The sequence below is a fragment of the Mustela nivalis genome (genome assembly GCF_964662115.1).
Source record: "Mustela nivalis genome assembly, chromosome: 19".
Taxonomy (NCBI): Eukaryota; Metazoa; Chordata; class Mammalia; order Carnivora; family Mustelidae; genus Mustela; species Mustela nivalis.
The window spans coordinates 16,750,676-16,771,090 of NC_139038.1; the positions used below are offsets into that span (position 1 = coordinate 16,750,676).

Below are 20,415 nucleotides of genomic sequence, written 5' to 3' on the forward strand. Positions count from 1 at the left end.
GCCACCCAAGCTACCGCCGCTACTTACTGGGTGGTGTGCCCACTACGCGCCAGCATTAGGCTAAACGTTTTACACGCCTGATCTTTGATCCTCTAAGGGTGGGTCCATTTTACAGGTGAGCTAAAGGAACTTGAGGGAGATAAAACAGATTTGCTTAAGTTACACAGTGAGGGTTGTCATGGCATTCCTGACAACTGATAGGCTAAGTGGAAAATTGGTAGCCCCAATCCAGTAGCTCCAGTAGATCCAGTCCACGGAAGTATCTTGTTTGGCCTTCAGGTTATTTTTACTTTTAAAAATACGTTTTAGGGGCGCCTGGGTGGCTCAGTGGTTAAGCCTCTGCCTTCGGCTCAGGTCATGATCTCAGGGTCCTGGGATCGAGTCCCGCATCGGGCTCTCTGCTCAGCAGGGAGCCTGCTTCTCCCTCTCTCTTTGCCTGCCTCTCTGCCTACTTGTGATCTCTCTCTATCTCAGATAAATAAATAAAATCTTTTTTAAAAAGAGATCAGGAGGGACGCCTGGGTGGCTCAGTTGGTTAAGCGGCTGCCTTCAGCTCAGGTCATGATCCCAGCGTCTTGGGATCGAGTCCCACATCCGGCTCCTTGCTAAGCAGGGAGCCTGCTTCTCCCTCTGCCTCTGCCTGTGCACACGCTCTCTGACTAAATATTTTAAAAAGTTTCGTTTTTTAAAAATAGTGGTCTTTTACACATTTTAATTTCCCACACTTAAATATTGAGATATTTTGTATAAAGATCTGTATTTTCCACTTCTCTTGAAAAAGGTACCCAATTCTTCCATTTTATGAATGGGGCACCTAAGATTCAGAAAGGAAAGAAGAATAACATTCAGTAAGTGCTTGCGATCCTTATGTCTATTTATGACAGCCCTGTGGAGATCAATAATATTGTCTCCCGGAGCCCCTGGGTGGCTCAGATGGTTATGCCTCTACCTTCCTCTCTGGTCGTGATCCCAGGGTTCTGAGATCGAGTCCTGCATCTGGCTCCCTACTCAGTGGGGAGCCTGCTTCTCCCTCTCCCTCTGCTGTTCCCCCTGCTTGTGCTCTCTGTTTCTGTCAAGTAAATAAATGGAATCTTTTTTTTTAAATTTTATTTATTTATTTGACAGACAGAGATCACAAGCAGGCAGAGAGGCAGGCAGAGAGAAAGGAAGGCTCCCTGCCAAGCAGTGATCCTGATGCGGGCTCGATCCAGGATCCTGGGATCATGACCTGAGCCAAAGGCAGAGGCCTTAACCCACTGAGATACCCAGGTGTCCCTAAATGAAATCTTTAAAAAATAATAATAATATTGTCTCCCTCTGACAAATGAACTAAAGCTTAGAGAACTTAAGTAATTTGCTTGAAGTCACAAAGCTGGTAAGTAGCAGATTCCAAAGCTCATGATCTTTCTGTTGCACCAGCACCAAATTATCTTTCAGACATGAAATTACATGAAGAAATTGGTGGCAGAGCCACTGTTCAAACCTCAGTCTCAGTCTTCAGAGGCCAGGGCATAATTTGGATGTTGGGATGTCAATCTGGTCAAACTTTTGCTCTTCCTCAGAGCCAGGAAAAAGGGGCAGATGACTGGATACTCACACTCAAGATCTCCACTCCGGTTGTGTGGGCCCTCCTATGTGCCTGGTACCATCCTAGATATTGGAGATGCCTAGATGGAGTAGTGAACAGAACAGACAACAAGCTTGGCTGCTACAGCACTTTTAAGAGTGTAAAAATGTAAACAAGTAAATCAACAAGGTATCTGCAGATAATGTAATTAATAGGGCAAGTTGATACGATAGAGGGGGTATGGTTAGGGGCTTTCTTATTTATTTATTTAGGAGAAGGAGAGAGAGAGAGTCAGGGGAAGGAGGGAGAGGGAAAAGGAGAGAAACTGAGGCAGACCCTTTGCTGAGCATGGAGCCCGACGCTAGGCTTGATCTCAAGACCCTGAGATCATGATCTGAACTGAAATCAGGAGTCAGACGCAGGAGAGAGAGAGAGTCAGGGGAAGGAGGGAGAGGGAAAAGGAGAGAAACTGAGGCAGACCCTTTGCTGAGCATGGAGCCCGACGCTAGGCTTGATCTCAAGACCCTGAGATCATGATCTGAACTGAAATCAGGAGTCAGACGCTTAACCAACTGAGCCACCCAGGCGCCCCTTGGAGGCTTCTTTCATGTGTGTAGGGAAGGCATCTCAGAAAATAATACTTGAGATGAATCTGGAATGATGAGAAAGGATTAGGCATGTGAAAATCTGGAGGAAAAGTGTTCTAGACAAAACTGCAAAGGCCATGGGGCACCTGCATGGCTCAGTGGGTTAAGCCTCTGCCTTCCGCTCAAGTCATGGTCTCAGAGTCCTGGGGTGGAGCCCCACACTGGGCTCTCTGCTCAGCGGGGAGCCTGCTTCCTCCTCTCTCTCTACCTGCCTCTGTGCCTACTCGTGATCTCTCTCTCTCTCTGCCAAATAAATAAAGCCTTTAAAATTAAAAAAAAAAAAAAAAAAAAAAAAAACCTGCAAAGGCCTAAGGTGAGAATAAGCTTGGCATATTTGAGGAACAGAAAGGTTTGTGCGGCCGGAGCCAAGTGAGTTAGTAAGGGGAAGTGTAACATGAGAGATGGATGAGATGTGTGAAGGGACCAGGTTATGCCTAGAACCCCGGTCCTAGCAAAAGGCTTGCCCTGATTCAATCAGTGAGAAAACTCAGCCGGGAACAGTGAAAAGTCACCCCTGGAAGGGTGTCCTGCCAGAGGAGGGCTTTGGAATAGATTCTTGGAAAAGAAAAGGACTTCTGTCCACTTGTTCTACAAACATGTGCAAGTATATACCTGAACTCAGACTCAGTTTCTGTTCTTGAGAATCTCATAGTCTAGCAAAATGATTGCACTTAAAATACATATTTTATATGAATAAATATAAATATATATGTATGGAAGGAAAAGCAGTAGGTCTATAAATGTTCTGGCAGATATTAAGATGAGTGAATAACAATAATCCCTTGGGAAGGGAGTGGTCATCGGGGCGGGCTTCTCTGAGGAGAGAAATGTGAAGGACCTTCAAAGATGAGTGGGAGTTTGCCATATTGACAAGGAGGCAGCAGCTTGTGGGACGGTAAACTCTTGTGAAGACCATAACATGGTCCAAGGACACTGAGAACCAAAGTATTTAGTGAGGCCTATTGTGTTCCAGGCTCCTGCTGGGCCATTTCACTGTTTGAGTTCAGATCCGTTAGAACCTTCCTTCAGTTCTTGAATGCCCAAGGACTTGGGAGCAACCTCTTCTCTCTGCCTAGACGCCTCCCGCTCCTATACCACCCCTTACTCCTCCTTTCTTGGCTTAGTCCGAGTCATCCGTGGGGTAAACATAGCTGCCACTTCTTTGGAGAGGCCCTGGGATCAGGCAGGACTCCCTTCCGTAGCGTTCTTCCTGCATAGCCCTTGCTACACTTGTAGTTATTTGGCCAACGTCTGTCTTCTGCATAGAAGCTGAGGCCAGAGACTGTGCCCCCCTCGGCACCCCACAGCCCGCACGCAGCCGGTAACCATCCTCAAGCCGTTCCCCGTGCTTCGGGTGTTCAGAAGAAGGAGATTCTAACTCGGGCTGGAGGTCCAGGGAGGGCTTCGGGGAGCAAGCAGTGCTTGAAGTGGTCTGACTTGGAGAGCTGAACGGGCCGGGGTGGGGTGGCGGAGGGACTGAGCATCCCAAGGGAAAGAAGCGATAACCAGGAGGCACAGGGCTGAAACCACACCAACGCAAGACCTTGAATGCCAACCTGGATGCCAAGGGGTTGCATTTTCCAGAGGAGACAGACGGAGCTCCGACAGGGTTTCGAACAGGGAGCGACACACGCAGATTAATTTTACGAAGATCGCTGCAGGATCGAGGGCGGGGAAACACGCAAACCAGCAGCGGCGACCTGCCAGGCGCCCCCGAAGGCCTCCGTTCAGGCCTGTGGTGCGTGCGCCCCTGAGGACCGAAGGCGCCGAGGACCCCAGGCCCGAACGCCGCGTTCCGAGCGCGCGGAGCTCGGCGGGGGCGGGGAGCGCAGCGGGAGCGCAGCGGGCGGCCTCCGCGGTTTCTGGGGCAGCCCGGGCCGTGGCTAAGATCTCGCGAGAGCTTCGGTGCGCGGACCCCACGGAGAGCAGCCCCGACGCCCAGCGCGTGAAGTTGCGGGCGGGCTTGCACTCGGTGCCCTAGATGGGTGAACCATCCGCGTCTTTACTTATTTTTGTCCCTGGCCAGTCGGGTCGGTTCCTCTTTCCTTCCTTTCCGACTGGCGCCCCCCTCGGAAAAAGCTGGGGAGTGGGTCTTGCTCTGGATGACGCATGGGTCGCTGGGAAAATAGGGCTGCTTTTTCCGGGAGAGAAAGAGGCAGCCCCTTTGCCCTCCTTTTGGACTAAGCAAATGACCTGCTTCTCGCAAAAAAAAAAAAAAAAAAGGGTCTCAGGGAGGCGGGGTGTCCCCGTAGGCAGAGCCTCAGTGGGGCGACCTCCGCGCCTGAACTAGACCGACCCCCGCGTTTCTCCCTCCCCCACCTGTCGCCATAGCAACGGCGCTCCCCGATCGACTCCTCCCCCCACTCCCACCCCCCGCCACCCCCCGGGGCGCCGAGTGTTTTTCCTTTTAGGGGTCGCGCTGGACGTTGTGACGTAGGGGCGCCTGTGGACAGCCAGAACGCAGGTCTGGGGCATCCGCTGACAGCCCCGGTGGCCGTTGATTCCAACCCGCTGGAAAGCGGCTGACTCTTCCAGCTGCTTTATTTGGCCGGCTCGAAGCGGGCAGGGGACCCTCACGAGTCTGCCCATGGCTTCAGGCGTGGTGAGGCTCTGCCACCGTCCCCTACCCCTCCCCGCACACACGCACAAGCAGAGTCCACGCTTCAGACGAGAAGGTTTATTGGCGAGGAGATACACGGAGACGTGGCTGCCCGCCTTGGAGCTTCCCTGGCCTCTCCTCCCTCCAGTCCTGCCCTCACCCAGCCGCTTTGTCTCTGCTGCCATCCACCGGGACCTGGGCTTGGCATCGAGTGTATGACTGCTCCTCCTGCTGTTTCTGGTCTATTCGGCCAGCGTCCAGGTGTGAGGGCTGGTTGGGGTTCTCCAGGGCAGGAAGGTCTGGGCTGTCCAACAGCACCCTTCCTGGCTAAGACCATGTCTAGTGGCCGGAGACTGCATACTGCAATCCACTTAGCAATACTCTTCCCATCAGAAGGTTCAAGATGCCCCCTGCCTATCACCCCCAAACTCCTGAAGTCTCACTGCTGTGGCTCATAAAGTCAAAACAACCCTGTTTGGTGCTGGCCAGGGTGCTGGTCACCTAGAGGCAAAGTTGGGTGGGATCAATTCTTAACAGGTTAAGAGGCAGCAGAATTTAGTTTTTTAGGGCCCTCAGGCTAAGGCCAGTTTATTCATTCAATAAGTATTGAGTGCCTACACTATTCAGAATATGAGGCAGTGTTCTAGAAGCTGGGGGTATAGACCATACCGTCAAGGTCCTGACTGAGCCCAGCCAGGACAGTTTCCTGAGCTTCAAGGTCATTGTCTCCAATCTCTATTTCTATCTATTCACTCCTTTCTCCCACTTCCTCCCCTCCTCCTCCCTCCCACCACCTCCCCGGCCCTTTAGTCTCTGCTTCAGCAGCAGACACCCTCCCTTTGGTCTCCTGGGCTTCCACCTTCCCTGGACCCCATCACTCCAGTCCCGTGGGCGGCTCCTCCTTGAGGGGCCTTGCCCGACCATCCCCTGTCCCAAAGGGCCTCAGAACCAAGTGCCCACGCTGGTGCTTGATGCGGGCAGAACTGTCCCCAAAACCTTTGCCACACTCTGCGCATTTATATGGCTTCTCCCCGGTGTGTGTTCGCCTGTGTTTGACCAGATCTGAGCTCCGGGGGAATTCCTTCCCACAGAAGCCACACACATGGGGCTGGCTGGGTCCGGAGGGCTGGGCTCGGGCTCGGGGTCGAGGGGCTGTGGGGGCCGGGCCAGGGGGGTTGTGTGGCCTCAGGAGAGTGGATGGTGCGTGTGGCCGAGCCCGTTCACCACGGTGGGTACGGAGGTGCTTGACTCGGGCTGAGCTGTCAGCAAAACCCTTGCCGCACTCGGGACAGAGGTAGGGCTTCTCCCCTGTGTGCACGCGATGGTGTTTCACTAGGTCCGAGCTTCGGCGGAAGCCCTTGCCACACTCAGGGCACTTGTGGGGCTTGTCCCCTGCCAGTGGTGGGGGAGGCTCCCCAGCTTGGGGCCCCCCGGGCTCTGGCTCCAAGCCAGGCAGGCCAAACGGCCCATCACCTGAATGTGAAGGGCTTCGAGGTGTCAGCGGGGGGCTCGTGCCAAGGGGAGGTGGGGGTGGGCTTGAGCTGGGGGGTGGGCTGGGGATCAGGGGGGCCAGGGGGTAGCCTGGGAAGCTGAAATCCTGGGGCTCCATGTGAGTGAGGCGGTGGCGGAGAAGGGTAGAGCTGAGGCTGAAGGTGCGGTCACATTCTGGGCAGGCGTGAGGCCTCTCCCCACTGTGGGTGCGGAGGTGTTTGACCCGGGCAGAGCTGTCAGCGAAGCCCTTGCCACACTCAGGGCACAGGTAGGGCTTCTCTCCTGTGTGCACCCGCAGGTGCTTCACCAGGTCTGAGCCCCGGGCAAACTCCTTTCCACACACGTCACAGCCAAAGGGTTTGGGCCCCAAGTGACTGCGCTGGTGGCTCAGAAGGCTGCAGCTGAGCACAAATCTTTTGCCACAATCGGTGCAGATATACGGCTTGTCCTGGGCCCTGGGTCCCTGGGTGGCTGCCGTGGCCGCTCGAGAAGGCTGCCGTCTGGGCACCACGGGCCGGGGAGGCTGCTCCCCCCGGTGTGTCCGCTGGTGCTTTATGCGAGCAGAACTGTCACCAAAGCCCTTGCCACAGATGCCACACTTGTAGGGCTTCTCACCCGTATGTGTCCGCTGGTGTTTCACCAGGTCAGAACTCTGCCGGAAGCTCTTGCCACACTCGCCGCAGATTGTGGGGCGTTCACCAGCTGGGATCCTGGACCGAGGAATCTTTGGGGGGCCTTGGGCTGGTGGTCGGGCTCTGTAGGACTTCTCACCACTATGAGTTCGCTGATGTTTTATACGGGCAGAGCTATCCCCAAAGCCCTTGCCACAGACCCCACACTTGTAGGGCTTCTCCCCTGTATGGGTCCGCTGGTGTTTTACCAGATCTGACATCTGCCGAAAACTCTTGCCACACTCACCACACACAGCAGCCCGATCACTAGCCTGGCCCCAACGTGGCTCTCCCAGGAGCCGGGGACCTCTGTCCCGAGCCTGAGGTTTTCCTGGTCCCTCTCTCTGGACCCACAAGTCATCCCAGGTCTGGATGCCTTCAGGTTTGAGAGAGGCATTTCCTACTTCATGACCTGGGGCCAAATCTTCCTCTTCCTTGAACCCCAAGTCATCCTCCTGTGGGGTATGTTCAAACTCATCCGGCTGAGAAATCTCCACATTCTCACTCCCTATACCTGGGGAAAGAAAAGGGACCAATAGACCCTGCCCTTTGGCTCAGCCCCTATCTTTGATAACAATTTCCCCAGCAAGGCTTCCTTGGCAATCTGCGGTCACAGTATGCTTTCCCTCTCTCTCCTCTGAACTTCTGCAACTTATTATTGCTGCCTCTCCTTAACAATGGTAATGGCCTTAACGTGTGCCAGTCACCCAACTAGGCACCCCTGAATCCTTGCAAACGATGCTACGAGATAATATGGTTACTACTCCGGGGCGCCTGGGTGGCTCAGTGGGTTAAGCCACTGCCTTCGGCTCAGGTCATGATCTCAGGGTCCTGGGATCGAGCCCCGCATCAGGCTCTCTGCTCCACAGGGAGCCTGCTTCCTCCTCTCTCTCTCTCTGCCTGCCTCTCTGCCTACTTGTGATCTCTCTCTGTCAAATAAAAAAATAAAATCTTTAAAAAAAAAATATGGTTACTACTCCGTTTTTATAGACAGGAAGACTCAGAGAATTTAAGTTACTTGCTCAAGGTTATAAAGGTTAGAAAGTAGCAAAGCCACGTTTCTAACTCAGTTCTAATTCCCAAGCCTGTATTAACCACATTATACTGTATTTGGAAAACCTAGTATTTGCTATTTCTATTATATCTTCTTCTATTAGCCCATCCTGTAATTTATTACTTCAATCATCTTGCGTGCACCTGAGAGGACCCAGACACATGCCTGTCCCTCAAAATGCATAGGGTTGGTAGGAGAGAGACGATGAAGCACAAATAATTAGAATTGTGGGCTCGGAATAACTGCTGTCACAGGAGAGAGAGGAACTAAGGAGACAGGGCCACGCTTTCACAACAAAAGAAAAGAGTAAACCATGGAGAGGAATGGAAGATAAAGCTGGAGAGGGATGTTGGGACTCGATTAAGCACGTAAGGCCTAGATCGAACACTAGGCTTTTGATTAGTAGGCAGAAGGGAGCTAGGGAAGGTTTCTGAGAAGGGAAACAGGATTAAATCTAGACTTGGATCAACGTGGCCGCTGAGTGCACCGCTGAAGAGAACAGGGATGTGGGGAGGCAGTTGCGACGGTCAGGATGAGATCGAACGAGGCCTGAAGTAGGGCAGAGGCAGCGAGGCTGGGGATGCTCGTCGAGGAGCCGGGAGAGCCCTCGAGACGGAGCCCCTCACGGTCTGGCGCACAGGAGGTGCTCAGAAACGGCGGCTCCTGGACCTCGGCTCTTCTCCCCCCTCCCCCTCCCCCTGGAAGCACAGTTCAAGTCCGATTTTGCTGGGTCTCGGCCAGACACAGCCCGGCCCCCGGAGTCCCCTCCCGGCCTTGACCTGCCGCTGGCGGCGCACCCGCCCCGGCCCTCACCTGTGCGGGCGCCTCGCAGCTGCTCCCTCTCCTCTGCGCCCCGGAGATCCGGGCCCCAGGGCTCCACCGCGCGCTCCATCGCCCGCACGCCGCCCTGCGCAAGGGGACAGACAATCCCGCGGTCACACAGCCATGTGCGGCCCGCGGCGCCCTGCCGCTGCCCTCTGCCGGCCACCGCGCGCCCCGGGCAGCGGCCGGGTCCGAGGTGCGGGGCGCGGCTCCCGGGGACCCCCGCCCGCGCCGCCGGCCGCCCCTGCACCTGCTGCTCCTTCCGGCCCGCAGCGCCCCCTCCGCCTCCCGGGCGCCTCCGGCCGTGTCACCCCAACACCCTCGCGGGCTCCCGGGCCGGGCTCCGCCGCCCGAGCCGCCGGCGGCCCCGGGATGCGGGCTCCGCGCCAGACGGGGAGGGGGCTCGGAGCCAGGCGTCCCGGGGGCGGCCGCCGGGGGCGGGGACGGGAAGCGGAAGCGCCGGTCCTCGCGGAGCCACTCTAGGACCTGGGCGGGGCCGCGCGCCGGCGGGGCCGCCCGCGTCCTCCGGAGCTCGGTGGCCGGCGGGAGCCCGCGAGCCGCGGACGGGGCTACTCTAAGCCGCGGACGGCGGCCCGAACTCGGTGGTATTAACTCTGTACCTCCTGGGCTGGACCGGCGGGCGGGCCGGAGACGCCGCCTAAGGGTCGCTGGGCCGGGCCCCCGGCGCCGACCTCCGGGGCTGGCCGACGGCGCCGGCCACCCCGGGCCGGAGACACAAAGAGAGATCCGAGGACTGACCCGGGGAGAGGCCGGGGCAGAGACCGCGCCAAACAAAGGGCGGCGGCGGGCGGCGGAGACCCCGGACGGGGCGGGGGCGGGGCGCCGAGACGCAGGAAACAAAGCGGGGCCGGTCCGAGGGGCCGCGGGCCGGGGGTGGAGTGGGGAGTGGGGAGGGGCCGGGCTAGGGCCGACCGAGGCCCGAGCGGCCGCCCGGGGGTGGAGGCGGGCTCCAGAGCCACGGCGGCGAGACGGTCGCGGAGCGGAGCCCCTGAGCCAGAGACCCCTAAAGTCGCAGCCCAAGAGCCCCGAGTCAGAGGGGAGACAAAGGCAGAGAGGGGGAGACTGCGGCGGCCTAAAAATACAGGAGCAAGAGACTGGCCGCCGGAGACAAAGGGATGTAGAAACCTGAGAGATCGGTACGAAGCGCAGTCGGAGAAACTGTAAGAAAACGGAGGGAATCCGGAGAGAAGCAGGCCAAGAGGCAGAGGAACAAAGGACAGTGAAACAGGCGGAGACAAAGAGATAGGGACACAAAGAAAGAGCCCTCGGGGAGACTAGGGGACAGGTCAGCAGACCTACAGAGGCCAAACCCAGGGAGAACCTAAAAACATTAAACCCTGATTCCCAGCTTGGTGCAGCCACCGGCTGCCGGCTGCCATGGCTGGGTCTGTGTTCCCGGGCATCTGCGCTCTGAGCAAGCTTGCCTTTGGGGAAGAGGGGAGTGCCTGGAAGTGTCCCTTGATGATCTGATGATAGGGAGGGGTGACTGAGGTTTGTATTATTAATTCACATTTAATTAGCACCTTAATGCTAAGCCAAGAGTGTGGGACAAAGAGATGAAACACATGTAAGATTTGTCCTTGGATGGTTCCATGTGGTAAGCACACCAATCATGAAAAAGAAAGAATTGTGAGGGGCGTCTGGGTGGCTCAGATGGTGAAGCGTCTGCCTTGGGCTCAGGTCATGATCTCCAGGTCCTGGGATCAAGCCTCCTGTTGGGTTCCCAGCTCAGGGGGGGAGTCTGCTTCTCCTATTCCCTCTGCCTCTCCCCTGCTTGTGCTCTCTCTCTCTCCATCTGTGTCTACCTCTCTCAAATGAATAATAATAAAAGAATTGTGAGGGCATGAGACAGTTCCATGTACTGCTACGAGACAGTGTGGGAGAGCAGGGAGAATTCTAAGCTGTGGGAATGAGTCTGCATGGTTCTGGGTGCCTGGTGTGCATGGATGTTAGACACTGACCGAAACCAGAACCACAAATCAATCAGCACATACTTAGGGATCACCAACCAATATCTAGACACGGTCTACACGCTGAAAATACTAAGGAACTCAGGAAGCTCTTGGTCCAGTAGAATATGGAGATGTTCGGGTGATAAGCCAGATTCTCTACCAACCTGATGAGAAAAATATGATGGGAGTGGAGAGAGATGTCGAGTTGGTGGCTGTGGACTCTGTCTTTAAGGCCATTCCTGCAGTCTGATTCCTGACCTTGTCATTTTTTACTGTTTGACCCTGGGGAGATTTCTTCTGTTTTCTAACCTGTAAAATGGGGATGATAATAGCCAACTTGAGTGGTTAGGAATTCACATGTGTTCTATGTATAAAGTGCTTAGCCAAAAATATTAGCTTTTACTCTTTTGGCTGGAGCAACCAAGAAAGAAACTGGCATTTTTTAGCTAAACCTTTCAGAACAGCTCCGATTTCTGCCAAGTCCAGAGCAGGTTGAAGCGGGGTTTGACTGAACTCCAGGCAGAGGGAATGAAATGAACCCCTGCCTACACACTAATTGAAAACCTACTATGTGCTAGAAGTTTGAGATCCAAAGATGGTTAAGACCTATTCTCTGAGAGAAAGACAGAATAGTTGTGTTTTAATGTGTCATGAGTTCACATAATTGGAAAGCAGTGGAAACTGAAGATAGAACAGTATGTTTATTCATTTGTTCCACAAACATTTCCTGGAGCCCCAACAAGTGCCAGGCACTTGAGCTGGAAAACAGAGATAAGAGGGTACCAAACGACAGAGAGCTAGCCCCTCGTGGAGGAACCTTCCCCTGAAGTGTGGCCAGCCCGCACGCCACACTCCTCACAGAGCTACCTTTGACTTTGGGAAGAGAAAGCGTGGAGTTATTGGGTCCAAAGGTGCAGAAGCCCCCATCTAGAGATCTAGAGACCCCCCCATCTAGAGATGCCTGCTGGAAATATAAGGTTGGTGGCAAGATGAAAAAGAACTAATCCAGATGATTAAATGCGAAGATGTCTATCTACTATATATTCCTCCATAGGACTCTCAAGGTAGGATTTTTCTCTGAACAGGCCCCAAAACTTACTGCATGAATGAATGGACATAATTCACTGGAGTAGTAAGTGTGTAAATGGAATATTGTGCCCCCCGTAATTCATGTTATCTCTACAAGCCAAGAGCCTTTTCTTTTTCTTTTTTTAAAGATTTTTAAATATTTATTTGACAGACAGAGATCGCAAGTAGGCAGACAGGCAGGAAGAGAGAGAGAGGAGGAAACAGGCTCCCTGCTCAGCAGAGAGCCCGACTCGGGGCTCAATCTCAGGACCCTGGGATCATGACCTGAGCCTAAGGCAGAGGCTTTAACCCAGTGAGCCACCCAGGCGCCCCCAGGAGCCTTTTCTGTAGGGCAATTTGTTAACAGGCACAAACGCCTCAAATACGTGACTTCCTTTGACTCAGTAATTCCTCTTACAGAAAGGCCTAAGGAAACCATCGGACAAGTACACAATGATGGCTCCACAAACATGACCAACCCAGGCCAGCATTGTTCGTCAACTGAGTAAAACCGGAGTCAATCCAAGTACCAACACCTATAGAAATGATAATGCGGGTGACCAACAGATACATGAAAAGATGCTCAACATCCCTGATCATCAGGGAAATGCAAATCTAAACGACAATGAAGGGCGCCTGGATGGCTCAGTGGATTAAAGCCTCTGCCTTTAGTGCAGGTCATGATCCCAGGGCCCTGGGATCGAGCCCCAGGGCTTGATCAGGCTCTCTGCTCAGCAGGGAGCCTGCTTCCCCCTTTCTCTCTCTTCCTACTTGTGATCGCTGTCTGTCAAATAAATAAACAAATAAAATATAAAACAAACAAACTACGAGGAGGTTTCCCCTCACACCTGTCAGAATGGCTGAAATCAACTGTACAAGAAACAGTTCTTGACGAGGATGCAGAGAAGAGGGAACCCTCGTGTACTGTTGGTGGGAAGGCAAACTGGTACCACCACTGTGGAAAACAGTATGGAGGTTCCTCAAGAGGTTAAAAATAGAGCTACCCTACAACCCAGCAATCGCATTACCAGGGATTTACCCAAAGAATACAACAACATTAGTTCAAAGGGATACCTGCACCCTGACTTTCATAGCAGCGTTATCTACAATAGCCAAATCATGGAAGCAGCTCTGTCCCAGCTGGATCCAGGGATCATAACCTGAGCCAAAGGCAGATACTTGACTGAGCCACCCAGGCACCCCTGTAAATGAAATCTCTTTAAAAATAAATTAACAATGGGGCACCTGGGTGGTTCAGTTGGTTATGCTTTGGCTCGGGTGATGATCCTGGGGTCCTGGAATGAAGCCCCGCGTTGGGCTCCCTGCTCCCCGGGGAGTCTGCTTCTCCCTCTCCCACTCCCATTGCTTGTGCTCCCTCTCTTGCTGTGTCTCTCTGTCAAATAAATAAATAAGCTCTTTATTTTATTTTTTAAAAATATTTTATTTATTTATTTGACAGAGATCACAAGTAGGCAGAGAGGCAGGCAGAGAGAGAGAGAGGAGGAAGCAGGCTCCCCACAGAGCAGAGAGCCCGATGAGGGGCTCGATCCCAGGACCCTGGGATCATGACCTGAGCCGAAGGCAGAGGCTTTAACCCACTGAGCCACCCAGGCGCCCCTAAATAAGCTCTTTAAATAAAGAAAGGAAGGAAGAAAGAAAACCATACGAGAAAATACATTTATAGGGGGAAAAAAGTCTTCATCTAAGTGCCCCCACCTGCACAGTTTAAACCAGTGCAGGTCAAAGGTCCATCATACTTGTGTCCCCCAGAGGGGAGGAGCTCCGTGTTTTAATTAAGACCTTAGGCCTGCTCAGCTTGATAAGAAATACAGGAGGAAGGGCTGCGGTGGAGTGAGGAGGGTTATAATTATCCCTTCCCTTGGCTTCTCCAAGTCCTCTGTTTATCTCCTTGTTGCACGACATTTTTAGCACCCGCGCTCTGTGGCACTTACGGGTGGCTGTCTCCGTCTCCCCAGAGGGCCAAAACTCTTGAGTCCCTGTTTGGATCCTCAGCATGGAGCAGTCACTAGGTTTGGGATGGTGACACTGTCATAGCCCTCCGCTCAAGTCATGCTCGCAGTAACTAGCATTCTGTGGGAGCTCCTCCTCACAGTGGCTTTATGTGGTCATGTGGCCTTTCATCTGCAGAGATCACAGGTGTCTCTTCTTATAAGGACACCAGACCTATGGGATCAGGGGTCCCTACAACTTCATTTAACCTCAATTACCTTCTTCTTTTTTAGATTTTATTTATTTATTTATTTGACAGAGAACACGAGAGAGGGAACACAAGCAGGGGGAGTGGGAGAGAGAGAAGCAGGCTTCCCGTTGAGCAGGGAGCCCGATGCAGGACTCGATCCCAGGACCCTGGGATCATGACCGGAGCTGAAGGCAGACGCTTAACAACTGACCCACCCAGGTGCCCCCTCAATTATCTTCTTAAAGGCCCTCTTTCCAAGTCACATTGAGGGTTAGAGCTCCAGCATATGAATTTGGGACTGGGGCATGGGGGGGGGACACATAAGTGAGCCCACAAAAGTGGGGAACAGGAAAATAATAAGTAGAACCACAAGGAGTGGAGAAAGAAATGAGGTTGGAGCAGCAGACACGATGGAGCTCCAGCCAGGCCTTCGAGGCCCTAGGAGGAGACTAGCCTTAGAGGTTCAGAGAGGTGACTCAGTTCATAAAGGTTAAAGCCTGCAGTTCATAAGGGGCTCATGTATACAGCTGATCGGACTCCAAAGCTCATGGCATTCAAAACCTCTCGGGAGTCCTGAAAACCAGGTGGAAATGTGTATATTTCATTCTACCAGGAGAAAAATGGAGTTTAGAGAGGCAGTGACTCACCCAAGGTCCCATAATAAGTGGGAGAACTGAGGTTTGCAGAGCTTTCTGCCTCCAAAGCATGGTTCCTTTTACATGTTTTGCTAGCCTTGGGCCATGACCAACTTCATTCACTCATTACTTCATGCACACATTCATCTAGGACATTACTTCCCCACACTGCTTTGTGGTAGGCCCAGGGCAAGACCCTGAGGATGTAGAAATGAAGAGAGGACATGGTCCATGACCTCAGAAAGCTCAGCCAGCAGAAAAGATAACCAGAGGAACAAATGCTAGCATTGGGGAGAGGTCTGTGGAAGGTGTTAGAGAGTTTGGAGGAGGGAAAACAACTGTTCCTGGCATAACTGGGCAAGATTTCCTAGAGGAGCAAAAAGAGATCTTGGAACCAAACCCTTGAAAGATCTGGAAGAGCAGAAGGAAAAGCTCAGTGTGGACAGAGTGAGGGAGGTGGGCGCTCTCCAAGGAGGAGTGAGGGACGGTTGATGAGGTCAGATGTGGAAAGCTCTGGCTGCCAGGTCAGAACTCGGAGTTAATTCTGAAATTACTGGGAAGGCCCTGAAGGAGCTACATCAGGGGAATGCCTTGGCCAGGATTCTAATGGAAGGTGTGTCTGGCAGTGGTGTCCAAAGACTTGAAGTCCTTTGAAGAATCGGTTGCACAGGGACGCCTGTGTGGCTCAGTGCATTAAGCCTCTGCCTTCAGCTCAGGTCATGGTCTCAGGGTCCTGGGATCGAGCCCCATATTGGGCTCTCTGCTCAGCGGGGAGCCTGCTTCCCCCCAACTCTCTGCCTGCCTCTCTGCCTACTTGTGATCTCTCTCTCTCTCTCTCTCTGTGTCAAATAAATAATTAAAAAACCTTAAAAAAAAAAATCAGTTGCACAAAGGGGTCTCTGAGGACTCAGCGGTTAAGTGTCTGCCTTTAGCTTATGTCATGATCTCAAGGTCCTGGGATCAAGCCCCAAGGTGAGCTCCCTGCTTAGCTGGGGGTCTGCTTCTCTCCCTCTGCCCCTCTCCTTTCCCGTCCTCCCCTGTTCACATGTAGAGTGCTCTCTCTTTCCCCAAAGGAATAAATAAAATCTTTAAAAAAAAAAATCAATTGCATGAAAAAAAGAAAAAGAATCAGTTGCCCGAATTGATAGCCCCCTCCATCTCTAATCCTTTTATGACTTTTGGTCCACTTAGACCCTGGGAACTTTTTTTTTTTAACCATCCCAGTCCAAGCCTTCATCTCACTTGTTAGAGACACCAATCTGCTTCCTTCCTCTCTGCCTACACCCCTCCCTCCCACCAGGGTGATGGGGCTACAGTAGGGGCTCGGAATAAGGGTGTGCAGAAAACTGAGGTGCCAAAGCCTCCCATGGGGGGAGAGCCAAAGGGATCCAGGAAGTGAGAACTCCAGGTATTCTTGGTCTTGGCTTTCCCCACCCGTTCGAGCATCTCGGCTTCCTACACTGCCCGCCCCCTCATTTGCCACACTCAACTTCCTGCCCCACCAGAGGAAGTGGGGAGAGACAACAGGTGCAGCGACAGCCAGCAGGGTCATGGTGAGTCCTCCTGCCCCAGAATACAGGCATCTCTGCCCTCAGCCCCCAACCCCCAAAGTAGCCAGGCTCAGGTCAAGCCACAGTAGACTGACTTCTCTCCCGCAAGGGCAGGTTATCCTGGGGGCCCTGCCTGCCGCTCCCAGCAGCCTCATACCGTGTGCCCTCCCACCAACAGGACAAGGAATATGTGGGGTTCGCCGCCCTCCCCAACCAGCTGCACCGCAAGTCCGTCAAGAAGGGTTTTGACTTCACACTCATGGTAGCAGGTCTGATGGGTTTTGGACAGGGGACCAGTGGTGGGGCCTGGGAGTGGGCTTCCTCCAGAGACCCGGGCTGTCCCCTCCCCTGACCAGGTGGGAGGGTCTGTCTTGTCTACAGGGGAGTCAGGCCTGGGAAAATCCACCCTCATCAACAGCCTGTTTCTCACCAATCTCTACGAGGACCGGCAACTGCCAGAGGCCAGTGGTAAGACCCTCCTGTCCTCCCCAGGGACTCTGTCTCTCCCACCCCCAGGCTGTGCTCTCTTTCTCTTCATTTGGCTCTTCCCCTGACCTTCTGGGGACTTGGGCAGCTCGTTGCTTTTCTCTGAGACTCCCCTGAAAAATGGGTGATTCTGAGAAGGGAAAAATGAAAATTTGTGATTTTCACAAATTTTTCAGGAAGATCTAAAAACTGTGATTCTGAGAAGGGACATCAGTCCCGGCTCAGACCCTTACCCGGCCCCCTGGCCTCTCCCCATCCCCACAGCTCGCTTGACACAAACGCTGACCATTGAGCGCCGGGGTGTGGAGATCGAGGAGGGGGGTATTAAGGTGAAGCTGACGGTGGTGGACACACCTGGCTTTGGGGACTCCGTGGATTGCTCAGACTGGTGAGGAGCCGGGGAAGGAGCGGGGACCAAGCTGCCTGATGTGGCTGCTCTGTGAAGACTCCAGGGCTGGTCCGCTCTGCCCTTGCCCTTCCCAGAAGGCGGGGGCTGCCACTGGGGGCCACGTGGCCCGGAGTGCCCGTGCTTCCCACATCGGCCTACACCCCGCTGATCTCTCCGATGTCTTTGGTTGGAGCCCAAGACACTAGTGCCCACCCCCATAGTCCTGGCTTCCTTGCCCCTTCCTGGCCCTGCAGCCGCTCTTCTCTGACTGGGCTCCCTCGCCCCACACCCCAGCTGGCAGCCTGTGGTGCGCTACATCGAGGAGCAATTCGAGCAGTATCTGAGGGATGAGAGCGGCCTGAACCGGAAGAACATTCAGGATTCCCGTGTTCACTGCTGCCTCTACTTCATCTCCCCCTTTGGCCGAGGGTCTGGGGGACACCCTGGGGGGTGGGGGTATTTGGGGAGGGGCAGGGAGGGTTTCTGTGGCCTAAGGCTGAGCCCTGACCGATCTCTCCATGCAGGCTCCGGCCCCTAGACGTGGCCTTCCTCCGGGCAGTGCACGAAAAGGTCAACATCATCCCGGTCATTGGCAAAGCAGATGCCCTGATGCCGAAGGAAACCCAGGCCCTCAAGCAGAAGGTATGTCTGGTGACCTCTGGTTGCTTTGCCCCATGTGAAGCCAGAAGTCATTATCACATCTGAGCTCGGCTTTGACTTCTTTGATCTTGGGATTGCCTTTGGGAAGCCTAACAGGTCAAGCTAGACTGTGGGAGAAAGTTTCCAAGGAAGGCTGAAGGAGCAGTGTCCCTGGAGGCCCGAATACAATCCCCAGACTGGATACTTGGCTAAGGCCTATTTGAGGGTGGCAGCAAAGACTTGATGACTCCTGACATCCCTCCAGCCCTGGGAGAATGACTCACCTTGTGACTTCAGAGGCCCCTCCCACTCTTTCTGCTTAGGCCTCTCTGTCCAGGGCCTTTGGTGTCTCCCTCATATTACAATCTTTCCAGGCCTCAGTCACCCCTGTTAGGGTGTCTTTGTCTCTTTTTCACCATCTATATCTCTCTCATTGTCTGAGATTTATTTTTAAGATTATTTCTTATTTTTATTTATTTTTTTAAGTAGGCTCCACGCCGAGCGTGGAGCCCAACACGGAGCTTGAACTCACGACCCTGAGATGAAGGCGTGAGCTGAAAGCAAGCTGGATGCTTAACCCACTGAGCCAACCAAGCGCCCCAAGATTTTAAGTCATCTCTACACCCAATGTGGGGCTCAAACTCAGAACCCTGAGATCAAGAGTCACAAGCTCTACTGACTGAGCCTGCCAGGCGCCCCTCTGAGATTTTGGTTTGGGGCATCCTGTATGTTACCATCTCTTTCATGTCTTCCTCTCTGTCTCTGACCACCGGGGACCTGTGTCTCACTGGGTCCAGCCAAGCAATGTCTGCCGCTCACCGCCTCTCTGTTTCTCACCGTCTGTGCATGTCTGCTTCTAGATCCGGGACCAGCTGAAAGAGGAGGAAATCAACATCTACCAGTTCCCTGATTGTGACTCTGATGAGGATGAAGACTTCAAGAGGCAGGATGCAGAAATGAAGGTGCAGAGGCAGAGGAGGAAGGCTCAAAGAAGCGAGGGAGGCGGATGTGGAGGTGGAGGCTGACATTAAGTGTCGGCGGGGTGTGGGGGGGGGTGGCGTGTTCCAACGGCGATCCCCGACTCCTGCCTTCCAGGAAAGCATCCCTTTCGCAGTGGTTGGTTCCTGTGAGGTTGTGAGAGACAGCGGGACCCGTCCGGTGAGGGGACGTCGCTACTCCTGGGGTACAGTGGAGGGTGAGTATGGTGGGCGCGACTTGTGAGGCCAACAGGGAGCCCAGAACGCCTCTGAGTCAACCGCACCCAACACATGAAGTCGGGAGTCCTAAGAGCCAAAAGAGGGGTCCTCGGACTTCAAACCCTCACCTAGAGCGGGGGTCAGGACTCGGGGCAGACCCGACCCGGCCAGTAGGGCTGGACTCAAAGCTTCCTGACGCTCGCCGGTCCGCCCCGCAGTGGAGAACCCACATCACTGCGACTTCCTGAACCTGCGACGGATGCTGGTGCAGACCCACCTGCAGGACCTGAAGGAGGTGACCCACGATCTGCTCTACGAGGGCTACCGGGCCCGCTGCCTGCAGAGCCTGGCCCGGCCTGGGGCTCGTGATCGGGCCAGTCGTAGGTGAGAGCCCGACCTGAGTCCCAGGGGCTCCCAAGTTCCGGCCCTCACAGTCCCGGACCGGCCTTCACCCCCCAGACCACTCTCCCAGAATCCTTCCCCGCCCACGTTGCTTGCGCCTCCTAGACCCCAACCTCGCCCCACGCCCCGCCTCGCTCCTGCGACCCACAGCGGAGTGTCCCGCCCTTGATTCCCTGTCCCCCCCCCCCCCGGACCCCAGTAAGCTCTCCCGCCAGAGCGCCACAGAGATCCCGCTGCCCATGCTGCCTCTGGCAGACACCGAGAAGTTGATCCGCGAGAAAGACGAAGAGGTGAGCAAGGATCTCTCTTCCCCCCTTCCCCCAAGGCCCCAAGTCCTCTTCGAAGTCCCTCTCTGGCCTCCCCGACCCCACGCCCACCATCTTGCCCCCGTACAGCTGCGCCGCATGCAAGAGATGCTGGAGAAGATGCAGGCCCAGATGCAGCAGAGCCAGACTCCGGGCGAGCAGTCGGACGCTCTCTGAGGACCCCGCCCCGCCCCGCCCCGCCTCGGCTCCGCCTTCAGCCGGTCTCCTGACCAATCCTGGAGCCCCAGCCCGAGAGGCCCGCCCCGGCAGGCGGCTCGCGGGCGGGCGGATTTGCCCAGTCCCCAGTCTGTAGCCCCGCCTTTGGCCCCGCCCCAGCCCCCAGCCCCGCCCCTGGCCCCTCCCCGCCGCTTTTCCATCAAGTTGTGACTTCAGTAAAGCAATTTCAGGGATGGGGTGGCTCAGGCTGATCGGTGTGGGACCCTTAATCTCGGCTCAGGTCACGACCTCAGGGTCCGGGATCTAGCGGCCCTGGGCTCCCTGTTCAGCGGGGAGTCTGCTAGATATTCTCTCTCTCTCCCTCCCTCTGCACGGCTCCCCCCGCCTTGCTCGCGCGCTTTCTCTAATAAATCGGTAGATCTTAAATAATACAAAATAAAAGCAGTTTCCCGGAGGCCACGCGAGTCTTCCTTTCCCAGCGGGAGTAAGTGGCGGGTGTAGCGGGTGGAACGGAGCCGCCCCACCCAGACCTCTGGGCCACGAAT

General features: G+C 54.6%; 2 protein-coding genes across 5 annotated transcripts; one reads left to right on the top strand and one right to left on the bottom strand.

The window, feature by feature from the left end:
* Nucleotides 1–4,876: 4,876 nt before the first annotated feature.
* ZNF48 (zinc finger protein 48) lies at nt 4,877–9,354 on the bottom strand. 2 transcript variants are annotated; one of them, XM_082714350.1, is made up of 3 exons: nt 9,102–9,354; nt 8,843–8,936; nt 4,877–7,489 (listed from the first exon to the last, which is right to left on the bottom strand). In XM_082714350.1, exons 2-3 carry the CDS (start codon nt 8,919–8,921, stop codon nt 5,688–5,690), a joined length of 1,881 nt encoding a protein of 626 aa, XP_082570476.1. In that variant the 5' UTR covers nt 8,922–8,936; nt 9,102–9,354; the 3' UTR covers nt 4,877–5,687. The 2 variants fall into 2 exon arrangements, with proteins under 2 accessions (XP_082570476.1, XP_082570477.1); XM_082714351.1 differs by lacking the exons at nt 8,843–8,936; nt 9,102–9,354 and adding an exon at nt 7,950–8,573 and having other exon boundaries at nt 4,877–7,735.
* Nucleotides 9,355–9,827: 473 nt separating this feature from the next.
* Nucleotides 9,828–20,325, top strand: SEPTIN1 (septin 1). Of its 3 annotated transcripts, none has more exons than XM_082714413.1 (11): nt 9,828–10,008; nt 16,456–16,546; nt 16,659–16,745; nt 17,028–17,151; nt 17,446–17,580; nt 17,676–17,793; nt 18,651–18,752; nt 18,886–18,985; nt 19,205–19,370; nt 19,588–19,678; nt 19,784–20,325. In XM_082714413.1, the coding sequence occupies exons 2-11, from the start codon at nt 16,537–16,539 to the stop codon at nt 19,868–19,870; spliced, it is 1,020 nt and encodes a 339-aa protein (XP_082570539.1). In that variant the 5' UTR covers nt 9,828–10,008; nt 16,456–16,536; the 3' UTR covers nt 19,871–20,325. The 3 variants fall into 3 exon arrangements, with proteins under 3 accessions (XP_082570539.1, XP_082570538.1, XP_082570540.1); XM_082714412.1 differs by lacking the exon at nt 9,828–10,008 and adding an exon at nt 16,219–16,280; XM_082714414.1 differs by lacking the exon at nt 9,828–10,008 and adding an exon at nt 16,279–16,351.
* Nucleotides 20,326–20,415: the final 90 nt, after the last annotated feature.